This window comes from Anolis sagrei, chromosome X (genome assembly GCF_037176765.1).
Source record: "Anolis sagrei isolate rAnoSag1 chromosome X, rAnoSag1.mat, whole genome shotgun sequence".
Classification (NCBI taxonomy): domain Eukaryota; kingdom Metazoa; phylum Chordata; class Lepidosauria; order Squamata; family Dactyloidae; genus Anolis; species Anolis sagrei.
In genome coordinates, this window is record NC_090034.1 from 26,052,025 (window position 1) to 26,064,590 (window position 12,566).

The 12,566-nt window shown below is 46.6% G+C and overlaps 1 protein-coding gene across 1 annotated transcript in view; it reads left to right on the forward strand.

Annotated features, from left to right (window-relative positions):
- The window catches only part of CFAP70 (cilia and flagella associated protein 70), a 59,445-nt gene that overhangs the window by 46,081 nt on the left and 798 nt on the right, over positions 1-12,566 (forward strand). Inside the window, exons 26-27 of the mRNA XM_060786286.2 lie at positions 7,638-7,739; positions 7,972-8,019. Of these exons, the coding sequence (XP_060642269.2) occupies positions 7,638-7,739; positions 7,972-8,019 (150 nt within the window). The remainder of the gene's footprint in view (positions 1-7,637; positions 7,740-7,971; positions 8,020-12,566) is intronic.

Sequence of the window (12,566 nt, forward strand, 5' to 3'; positions counted from 1 at the left end):
AAGCATTTCACACTGGTGACACAGTTTTTAAACATGCATCATTTCACAACAGTCATTCAGTTTCGCTAGCAAACTGAATTAATCCCATCTCTTATCAGACATAGGTATTTCTTTATTATTTACCATCTTTATATCCAGCCCTTTTCACCACAGGGCGGCTTACATGTGGTAACAATTCAATGCCATATAAAACAGACAAAAAATTCAATTAAAGTACACATTTACATTAAAACTATAAAAATTAAAACATCTTAAAATTAACATTAAAACCACAAAGTCCAAAAAACATAATCCGGAACCATTTGTCAATTGCACATAATCCACATCTATTTCTTACATTGTATTACTTTACTGTATAAAAGCTACATAAATTGTACATAAGTTGTAATAATGAAATGTATGAGGACACAACGTAATGAAAACAATAATTTATAGTTTAAAATATATATTTCCTTACATAGTCCCTGCGAAGCATACAATTGATATTCTCTGCGCTCGTGCAGCAGCATTCGGAACCTTCCAAATTAAAAAGAATGACAGTTAGATAGGCCACGCCCCCCCTCCCCTGGTATATATAGCCCGTGGGCGGGGCCAACCGTCAGTTCTCTTCATCCGCGCTAAACAAAGCAGTGGAGGACCTTCTATCTCTGGCGAGCTAGATCAGTATTTAAAGACTTGAATATTTTACCTGTTTCTTGCCAATCATGGCAACGAGTTCCTTTAAAAAATGCATAAAATGTCCTAACATCTTGCCGGACAATGATGGCCATGAGCTTTGCCTCGCCTGCCTTGGTGAAGCTCACCTGTATCAATCCTGTTCGGTCTGCCAAGCTTTCACACCACAGACCAGGAAGAACAGGATCTTGAGATTGAAGGCAGCTCTTTATGAGAGGGCACTCTTGCCTTCTTCAGATCCAATTAAGATCGATCTGCCTGAGGCAAGCTCTGGGACGTTAATTAAGAAGAAAGTTAAAAAAACCAAGGACAAAACTTCCCAAGATGGCCGAGTGGCCGTGGGTAAGAAGACGGCCGCACATGAGGGAGCGGCAGCTCATCTTACAAAAACCCCTTCATCGAAGCCGAGGGACAACGCTTTGGGCCCTCTAGTGGCTGAGAAAAATGTTACAGCCACTCCGGCGCAGGAGAGGCGCGAGGGGGAAGCGAGGCCATTTAGACTTACCCCTCCTATGCCGATTTTGTCGCCCAGCCAGCCTCCTTCAATGGCTGAGGAAGTTGCCTCAGCTCCAGAAACAGCCGTGCCTCGCTTGGTACCCCCACATCGGCAGACAGAGGTCCAAAGGCAGGCTCCAGCCGATATCGGCAGCCTCCCTGCACGCCAAGCGGTTGGCGCTGATACCGAGGCTGGAGAGTGTTTTGAGCGCGCATGCGCAACTCAGCCCGCAGCGGCAGGGCGACCAGTGGAGGCGGAGCGCGCTGTTTTAACTCCGCCTGCCGGCATCGAGTGTGAGGAGGGAGGACGTTTGAGCGTCGCTCCTCCCATAGGGGGGAGCGATCAGCTGATGGAGCCTATTGCTCCGATACGGAGCGAAGCAGGGAGAAGCCCTGAAGAACTAGTGTATGAACACACTTCCAGGAGGGGCAGCAAGCGCCCAAGGCGTTCGAGGTCCCCCTCAAGGCACAGTTCTCGATCCCGCCGCCGCCGAGATCGAGGAAGCTCGAGACGGGGGAATCATAGACGTTCCCCATCTTCTTCTTCATCTTCATCATCATCTTCTTCTTCAAGCTCTCCCACTCCAAGATCAAGACGCTCAAGGCGACAGAAGCCCCATAGGCGTCATTATTTTCCTTATCCACCCCCTTATCCACCTTGGGGGGGTCACCACACGGAATGCCATCCTCACCTACAGTGTTTTTGTGGGAATTGCATGGACCATGGCGTGCCTAACCAAACTCCTCATGCTTCTAGTCATGAGCAAGGAAATCCCCGTAGAGGGAATCCTAGACTGAGAGTGCACCCTGCAGATATAGAGGGTCCCTCCACGTCAGCGGCCGCGGAACTCAGGCCCCACTGTATATCCCATCGCTCTCTATCCCCATCTGCTGTGATGGCTACTCAACACTCATCTAGTGGAAATGACATTGCAAATAACATCCCTTTGACAACGCAAGTGTTGACTGGAGCCGTCAATGTTGCACAAGGTGATGACCCTGTACCCACTCTGGATGTGTCAACACCGCAATGTTATGCTTCGGCATCTCAAGTTGAGGGAGTGCAACAAGCTTCCGAGCACGTGAACAGTGCATCGGAGGATTCTGACGTGCCAGACTACTTATGTCAGGGAGACAATGACACGACATCAGTCATACAATCTGCTGAGTTTAATAAGTTCAATGCTATTATAGGGAGATTGATGAAAGCCTTGGATCTCCCTGCTCCCAAGACACCAGAGCACGTGGATGATCCGATGTTCCCTTCAGAGGAACAAGTCTCATCCCCAACAACTATTCTACCTGTATTACCATATTTGTTGAAGTTGGCACGTATAGTTGATGTATCACCTACACTAGTTCCTGCTATTCCAAAGAGACTTGATACATTGTACAAAATTGATATTTCATGTCACAAATGGGTGGTAGCTCCCCCAGAACCCAACACTGTGGTAGCGGAGGTTGCAAAAACAAAACGCCCTAAAAATTCTCTTACTGCCCCACCAGACAGGGAGGGGAAGAAAGTTGATACCTTAGGTAAAAAGGCACATCTCTCCGCAGGCCTTCTCACGCGCATGGCGCATTATGCTACTTACCTCAGTGGCTATCAGAGCTTTTTATGGGCCAAGATATTGCCGTATATTGAGATGTTACCGGTTGACAAACAGCGATTCCCTAGGGCTTTGCAAGCTGAAGCTGTCATATTATCTAAAACACAGAAGGATTTTGCAAAGCACCTGGCGGAGATGGCAGGAAATTTATATTCGACAGCAACCTCGATTCGCCGCCATGCTTGGCTGCGCTCCTCAAATCTATCTGAGGAAGGAAGGGCTTTAGCAGAGGACATGCCCTTCCATGAGGAGGGTCTCTTTAACCCTGACATAGACGTCAGGATTAAAGAGAAACAAGATGTGCGACAGGCAGCTAATAAGTTTGGTTTTACATCGCAGCCTTATTCCCAGCAACGGCAGCGGTGGCACCCTTACAATTCAAACTTCCGGAGAAATTCTGGAAACTCCTTTTTTAGTACAAATAGAGGCCGTAATTACTCATCTAATCGTTTTCAGTCTGGTAGGAGGAGTCCCTATTTTTCCAAAGGAAGGCCCCAAAATTGGACGAACAAGGGGAAACCACAGGGGAATCCAAAGAAGCGTCTTTGACGTGACACCTTGTGGATCTGAGGCCATTGATTCTGCCGTAATTACCGGGGTTAATACTATTCCTATTCAGCCAACATCCCAGTTATGTATGTTTGGTGATAGGTTGTCCTCATTTTATAGTACATGGGCCCAGATTATCACTGATAAGTGGGTCCTCTCTATCGTTAACAATGGTTATGTTATTGAATTTTTGGACCTCCCTAGAGTAGGTCATGTTCGCAGAACTCCTTCCTCCCAGCCATTGATGGATGAGATTCAGATGTTGCTAAGTAAAGGAGCTATATCTCCAGTTAATGAAATTGATATTTCGCGTTGCTTTTACTCACGTTATCTTCTCATTAAGAAACGCACGGGTGGTTTAAGACCCATTTTGGACCTCAGATCGTTAAATAAACACGTTCAACAAAGAAAGTTTCGCATGGTCACTCTAAATAATATTTTGCCCTTATTATTCAAGGGGGCATGGTTTGCAACCATAGATTTGAAGGACGCCTATTTCCACTTGTCCATTGCCAAACACCACCGAAGATATCTCTCCTTTATGGTGGAAAATGACCCATATTGGTTCAATGTGTTACCTTTTGGGTTGTCCTCTGCCCCGAGGGTATTCACTAAATGTATGTCTGTTGTATCTGCCTACCTACATACAAGGGGCGTGTCTTTATTTCCCTATATTGATGATTGGTTAGTGGTGGCCGACTCGCATGCCCAGATTCAGTCGCATCTTTCTATTGTTTTGTCTCTTATACAGTCGCTAGGTCTGGTGATCAACGTGGAAAAGTCGGCTCTGACCCCAACTCAACAAATCCACTTCATAGGCGCCCTTTTGGACTCCACGACCGAGAGGGCTTACCTTCCGGACGACCGATTTGTAAATCTACAGGCCTTGGTCCATCAAGCAATTTCTGCACCATGCCTTACTGCCAGACAAATCCAGACACTCCTAGGTCACATGGCCTCTGCTACTGCGGTGGTGCCATATGCCAGACTGCGTATGTGCCCACTACAATACTGGTTCATATCGGTATACAGCCCACTACTGGACAGTCAAAACACCAAACTGTCCATTCCCGAATCTGTCCGTCAATCCCTCCGGTGCTGGGGGGACAAGGAGTGGGTGTGCAGGGGCTACCCTTTTCATGCTCCACAGGTTACATGCATACTTACAACAGACTCCTCCCTCTCGGGATGGGGTGCCCATACACAGGGTCTCACCGCCCAGGGAGAGTGGACAGAGGAAGAAAGAACATCACATATAAATCTTCTCGAACTGCTCGCAGTCGACAGAGCACTAAAGTCCTTCGAGAAGATCGTAGAGGGTCAGACCGTCCACATTCTAACAGACAACACCACAGTCATGTTTTATTTAAACAAACAGGGCGGCACTCATTCCCTTCACCTGTTGGATCTCACTCTCCGGATTTGGGAGTGGTGCCTGGAGAGAGGCATTCACCTAGTGACAACACATGTCCCGGGAGAGGACAATACACTGGCAGACTCACTCAGCCGGAAACCTCTGGCAAATCACGAATGGGCCCTCAATCACGAGGAGACAACCAGGCTCTTCAGAGCTTGGGGCTATCCAGAGGTGGACCTGTTTGCGTCCGCAGCCAATACAAAATGCACCCTTTTTTGCGCACGGCAGAGCATTTGTCCGCAGGAGGGGTGTCTGGGGGACGCGTTTCTCCAGAACTGGTCGGGTCGTCTAATGTATGCTTTCCCGCCCTTTCCCCTATTGCTGAAAGTGGTGGCGAAAATGCAGAGGGAGAACACGAGCTGTATCCTAGTGACCCCGTGGTGGCCACGGCAGCCCTGGTTCGCCCCTCTGCTTCGGATGTCCAAAAGAATTTTCTTCAGGTTCCCCAACAGGGCAGACCTCCTATCGACACAGGGAGGCAAGGTGTTATACCCAGATGTAAAGGACCTACGACTGACGGCGTGGAGAATACAGCCGAACCAGTAATCCCAGTTTCTAATTTGTCAAAAAATATCCAGGCTATTTTGGAGGCGGCCCATAAAGCATCAACAAAGAAATCCTATGTGTATAAATGGTCAAAATTTAGTGCATTTGCTAACAATAAGGGGGTAAGTCCCACAACAGCTCCAATAGAGTTAGTGTTAGATTTCCTTATGTCTCTAGCGGACGCGGGGTTGTCCCACTCATCTATCAAATGTTACCTGGCAGCAATCTCCTGGTTCCGAAGGAAGGACGGTCGCCCGTCTTGCTTCACTCACCCTCTAGTTAAACTCTTCCTACGGGGAATGGCAAACACTAGGCCTCCAGTAGCCCCAATAGTTCCATCATGGAGCCTTGAATTAGTGCTTTCATACTTAACCAAACCGCCTTTCGAACCATTAGCTACCACGCACATCTCTTACCTATCCTGGAAAACGGCGTTCTTGGTAGCCATCACGTCGGCAAGACGTGCTAGTGAGTTGTGTGCTTTGAGGGTGGATCCCCCTACTTGAGGATACATAAAGACAAAGTGGTACTTAGAACAGATGTTGCCTTTTTGCCAAAGGTCTCGTCTTTTTTCCATATGTCTCAGGACATAGTGCTCCCTTCATTTTTCCAAAATCCCTCTTCGCCTATGGAGCGTACTCTGCACCTTCTAGATGTCAGAAGAGCCATAGCTTATTATACTGACAGAACAGCATCACTAAGGAAAACACCACGTCTCTTTATTAAATACCGCAAGGACATGGAGGGCTTGCCCTTGACGTCTCATAGATTTTCCTCATGGATAGTTTCTACTATTAAATTATGCTACCAATTGGCTGGCAAGGACTTACCGTTACAGGTCAGGGGCCATTCCACCAGAGCCATGTCAACAACTGCGGCCTTCATGAGAGGAGTGCCTTTAGATGTCATCTGCCGGGCAGCCATCTGGACGAATCCGCTGTCTTTCGTTGCACACTACAAGCTGGATGTAGCTTCAAAGAAGGATGCCGAGTTCAGCAGGGCGGTGCTGTTTACGGCGGTGGCATGACTCCCACCAACCACGGTCAGTAGCTCGCTAATCTATCAATTGTATGCTTCGCAGGGACTATGTAAGGAAATTATAAGTTGCTTACCTGTAACTGTAGTTTCCTTAGTAGTCACCTGCGAAAGCATACACACCCACCCTCCTCCCCTCGAGTGTCATGCCGCGCCTTCCAGCTGCTTTGTGGCGGAAGAGAACTGACGGTTGGCCCCGCCCACGGGCTATATATACCAGGGGAGGGGGGGCGTGGCCTATCTAACTGTCATTCTTTTTAATTTGGAAGGTTCCGAATGCTGCTGCACGAGCGCAGAGAATATCAATTGTATGCTTTCGCAGGTGACTACTAAGGAAACTACAGTTACAGGTAAGCAACTTATAATTTGTAAAACAATAATATACATTTCCAAGATTTTTCTCATTTCTCATTTCTTTTGCACAATACATCTACACATTGCAAGCGACAATACACAAACATGTCACGGCACACAGTTTGGAAAGCCCTGTATTAAAGTACTGTGATTGTCAGGACCTTGGCAAAGGATAAAGATGATGGGTTAGAGCAGCCTGGGCCAACTTCAGACCTCCTGGAGTCCAAAACCTGGAGGTGTTTTGGAATTGTTAGGAATTGTAGGAGTTGAAGTCCAAAACACCTGGAGGGAGAGCCAAAGTTGGCCCAGGCCTCGGTTAGAAGGTTCTCTCCCAGTAGCCAAATCAGGGGCAAATGCAGAACAGTCACCTGAGCAGCCTGACTTGTTGGAGCTCACTAGTGCTGATCAGGAGCAGACCCCTCTAGGTTTGGAAGAAACCGGACAGGATCAGACTCTTTGGGGGGAAGAGCAGGAGCTGACTTGGCCTGCTATGGGTCAGTGTCATCCAGCTGAGAAGGTCCAATAGGCTGGCTCAGAAAAGGGCTTCTCAGCTGTAAGGGAGTTGCTGGTGGCTGCAGTAACTCCTTGATGAGAGCAACGTTATGGAAAGAGCTACAGCTGGTACCATTGTCGGTAGACTTCGTGTTTGGACTACGTGTGTGGATTCTGACCTGGACTTTTCTTGTACTTCACCTATTTGACTTTAATTGCTATGAATTATCCTGGACTACATCTGATTGCATGCATAGACAACGGCTGTGAGCCCAACAGTGATTTTCATACAGAAATGTATAAACAATTAGTTTTTCATCTTGCTTTATCCTATTTGCCTGAAGTGCGCTGAAGACATCTCGTTGAGGGATAACAGTGGGGAGGAAGCTGGGCTGCTGAAGAAGCTATGAAGTCTTTATCCTGGTGTTTTTTTATTCTGCATGTTTGTTTCTTCTTCTCCGAAGCTCAAAGAGTTTGCAGAGGCAGAAGGTGCCCTCTCTGAAGCCAATGCCCTCAACAACAACAATGCTGACGTGTGGGCATATCTGGCTTTGGTCTGCATGCAGGTAAGCTCCCAAAAGGCTCTTTTCTCTGGTAAAATTAGCTGGATTGCTTGCTTTTGTCTGGCAAAGAAGGGGTGTGGTTTGTGTAGTTTTTGTTTTCCTTTCTTTGTTCACTTGATGGACTTGATTAGTTAATGGCATGGCTTTAGATTGCTCTGTTGTCAAAATAGAACTGTGGAAACATTTCAAAGAATTTAAAAGGTCAACAGTTTCTGTTTTTTGGGTTTTTCTTTAGGGCGGAAGGCAACTGGAGGCAGAACAATCGTATAAGTATGCTGTCAAGGTGCGTAACATGTTGTTTCTTCATTGGCAAAGGAGTGTAACATTTCCAACAAGGGCCATCATATGAATGATCTCCTCCTTAGTTTTGTTTAAACTGCTGGTTTCTGGTGAAATGCTCAAGGCAACGATAAAAAGAAAAAGCTGTTGTGTCACATATATGTTGCATGACAATCAAACACTGTAGCCTCACCCTTTCATCACAGTTTCTTGTACAGTCTAGACTAGGCATGGGCAAACTTTGGCCCTCCGGGTGTTCTGGACTTCAACTTCCACAATTCCTGGCCTTGATATCGAGCTACTTTTAGTGGGGTCTCCTCAGCTGAGGGGATCCCCGAGGACCGTGTAAAAAGGGCCCCGGAACCTTGGCGAGGCCAGCGGAAGTCAATTTCAGCAATTCAAAATATTAAAAATAATAACCCTCACCAAAGTGGAGGAAGTTCAAGCGATCGAGGTGATTTATTTGCAATTCAGCTGCAATCGGATGCAAGTGTAGGGATAATTCCACTACAAGCATTTCAGTACAAAGAATAGACGTATTTATAGTAAAAATACAAAGGAAAACATTTTGAAATTCCCGCCCGCCCTCTACCGGCCGGCTTCATGCTGATTGGCTGAGGCTGGGACAGCTGGGAGGAGGCTTGGTGGCCCGCCCTGCCCCTGAGCCAATCAGCAAGCTCCGTCGCCTCTGGGAGGCCAATCAGCACTCTCCTGCCGCTTCTGAGGATAGACGAATCAGAAACCAGGAGGCGGGATGTTCATAGACAATGGGAAGGAAATGATGGGCTTAGGAGTTGTCAGCCAGCTGGAATGCGAGGCTTTGTCCTCGGCTGGCAAGGTGTGACCCTTGTAAACAAAGGTCTTCCTGTTTCTTGATGGGTTTTGGGTGAGGCAAACAACAGAATCGGCAGCGGACCTCAAAAGGGGGGAATCAACGCTGCCTTTTGTAAATATAGTTTATTTGTCCCATAGACCCCCTTATCTCATCAGTCATGCTCAGAGAATGAGATAAGGGAATCATTATGGTTATTGTTTCATGCAGATGATTTAATCACAAGATGAGTTTCGAGGGAGGCAGGGTTCTCCCTCGAGCGCATCCTGGCCACTCTTCTTTGTGGGGCAAAAGTCAGGGGAAAAGGGGGAGCAGGCAATATTCCATGCATTTCTTTACTTTATACAGAGTTATTTCATATCAGCATACACAACCCATACCCACCCCGCACCTAAATCATTTTATTAAAATATTTATTTATTTTATTAAGAAGAACCAGAAATCCCAAACTCCCAGTTGAAGATCGCAGAAGCAGGGGCTGGCCTGTGGCTCTGGCCGACCGGCAGAAAGTTATTTTTCCTTGGCTGAAGCTGAAGCTCCCGTTGCTCTGTCCTTGGGAGACTAGAACTCCCGTCCTAGGACCGGGTCTCCTGCCCGGCCCCTTCCTCAAAGCCCCCCGGGGGCAGCGGCCGCGAGTCCCCGGTGACGGGGCTTCACAGGAACGAGCAGTAGCAAGGAAAGCACACTGTTTTCGCCGAGCCGGCAGAGCGTTGACAATCAGCTGTTCTCTGTCAAATTATATTCTTTAAAGTAAAACAATTATTTCCCGGGCGGAGGGGTCCAGATTGAGGAAAGCGAGATAGCAGTTAGTCTTAGAATTCATCATAGAAAAATATAAAATTAAAACGGCGCCGATCTGCCATTTTGAAAGTTTAGCGGATACGGGGGTCCAAAATGGCGGTTTCGGTATCCGCGGTCTTGACGGACGCAGATCCGGTGTTCCGGGGGTGCCAGAGAGGCATCCCCGGCAGGCTCACGGCTCTCCGGAGCCTGGGAGGGGGTTTATGTTAGGTTTAGAAACTTTCAGGCAAGGAAGGGATACAATGTCACATGCGGAAAAGTTTTAAAGTTGCGAAACTTAAGTATCTTTATTAGGGATGAGTTACAAAGTAAGGGGAAGGGAAAGTGAGAGAGGTCTGAGCGCAGTCCTAGTTTTGAGCTGCCTGCTGGGGCACATTTCATCGGTTGGTCCCAAACTTGGCTCTCAGGAACTGCGGAACTCTCCGCTGCGGTTCAAATTAATTTGAAGGTGGGGGTCTCCGCTACGGTCGGCGTCAGCCTCAGTCTCTTTCCAGCCCCTTTCTGCCATGCAGGAGGGGGAAAAGGAAAGAGCCTGAGGCCAGGAATTGTGGGAGTTGAAGTCCAAAACACCTGGAGGGCCAAAGTTTGCCCATGTCTGAGCTACACAGAAATAGAAGTTTCATTGGGGTCAGAGAATGCCTCATAATACAATATGTGCATTTTATTTTATTTTACTTTTCTTCTATCTCATGCTTTGTAAGCCTGGATTGAGTAGAACGCACTTGATTCAAGAAACACAAACACTCCTGTGGAGACGGATTGATTTTACATGCACATAAAAGCCTCACTGGGTGTCAAAAATACCCTGTAATTCAAACCATCTCAATACAAGAGGGTTAAAATACTTAAAGCTAAATTGAAGTACAGGCATGAGCAAGACATAAAATCAACAATAACACTATGCAACACGATTTTTGTTCCTGGGTTCATAAATGTCATTTCCTAATAGGTTTTATCATATAAAAACATGGGAAGAGTTTATTCAACTGCAAAAACTTTGTTTTTCCGCTCTGCACAAAAGGTTAAAAAGGGCCTATGAAGAAAGGTTAAAAATTGCAGCCACAAAAACAAAGTTTCTGGAGTAGAACAACTACTTTCAAAGTAAGGACCACACAATTAAACAGGAAAAAATACTTTCAAACCAGGGACAGAAAATGTCTCCAATTTTGTTTCATAGTCTAATCTGAAAGCCAGTCATAATACGTTCAAACATTGATCAAGTCATAAGCCTGCCAGAATGATGATGTTTTTTAATTGGCATGAGAAGGAACACTATTGGAGAAGAAGACAAAAAGGTCTCCATAGGCAGGAGGTTTGTGGCCCTTTATTTGCACTTTAGGCAGAGTCTGGAACATGCAAAAGAGCCAGTTTAATCACATGTCATGATTATCCCAGAGGATAATTAATTTGTTTCCAACTCAACTCAAATGGAGCTTGCATTGCTTGAGCAACACAGGCCCTGTCCATCTACTCTGGAATGTGTCCAGAGGGAGACTAAAATGATCAAGGGTCTGGAGAGCAAGCTCTATGAAGAAGGGCTTAAAGAGCTGGGCATATTTAGCCTGCAGAAGTGAAGGCTGAAAGAAGACATGATGAGGGCCATGTATCAAGATGTGAGGGAAAGTTATAGGGAGAAAGGAGCAGGCTTGTTTTCTGCTGCCCTGGAAACTAGGACACAAAACAATGGCTTCAAACTACAGGAGATTCCACCTGAACATGAGGAAGAACTTCTTAACTGTAAGGAGAGCTGTTCAGCAGTGGAATTCTCTGTCCCGGTGTCTGGTGAAGGTTCCTTCTTTGGAGGCCTTTAAACAAAGGCTGGATGGCCATCTGCCAGGGGTGCTTTTTATGCAATTTTCCTGCTTCTTGGCTGAGTGGGGTTGGACTGGATGGCCCACGAGGTCTCTTTTAACTCTGTGATTTTTCTGAACGCAAGGTGCCATTCCTGCAAACTATGTACTGCAAAGGCAACCCTTCCCTGGTCTAGTCCAACCCCTTTCTGCCATGCAGGAAAAGCACAATCAAAGCAATTCTCTGTGTGGCGTGAGCTAAACCAGACCAGGAGGAAGAAACCACTATGGGGAAAACGAAAGCTGCAATCCTGTATTCCAGGACTAGGAATTCCTTTTAGTGCACTAAGCACTTTAGCATTCATAAACATGAACTGTAATTTGCTTTGTTAATTGTCCAAAGACAAACTCTTCCACTAAAACGCTTTTTTAAAAACTCCTCTATATCAGGTAGGCTGTTAGGAGCCCCCAGTGGGGCAGCGAGTTAAACTGCTGAGCTGCTAAACTTGCTGACCATAAGGGCGGCAGTTCAAATCCGGGAAGCAGGGTAAGCTCCCGCTGTTAGCCCCAGCTTCTGCCAACCTAGCAGTTCAAAAACATGCAAATGTGAGTACATCAAAAGGAACTGCTTCAGCGGAAAAGTAATGGTGTTCCATGCAGTCACGCCGGCCACATGACCTTGGTGGCATCTATGGACAATGCCAGCTCTTCGACCTAGAAATTATGATGAACACTGCCCCCCAGAGTCGGACACAACTAGAATTAATGTCAAGAGAAACCTTTACCTTTTAGGCTGTTGGGAATTGTGGGAGTAGAAGTCCAAAACACCGGTAGGGCCAAAGTTTGCCCATGCCTGCTCTATATTTAGAAATGAAGATAGAATCATTTGTTAAAAAGTATATATTTACATTTTTTTAAACTCACGGTACCAAACCTGTGTTGGGATTCATCTTGGGTTCCTCATGCTTCCAGAATGAAAAGTGGGGCAGATAACATACTGAAAAGGCTACTGAATTAAATGCAGCATTTCCGAGTCAGCTGCGGATTGCAGCTGTCTTACCATCCTGACATAAAATGTCATATTTCATAGCTCCCACTGGATAGATTGACCTTGAACCTTGTTTCTGA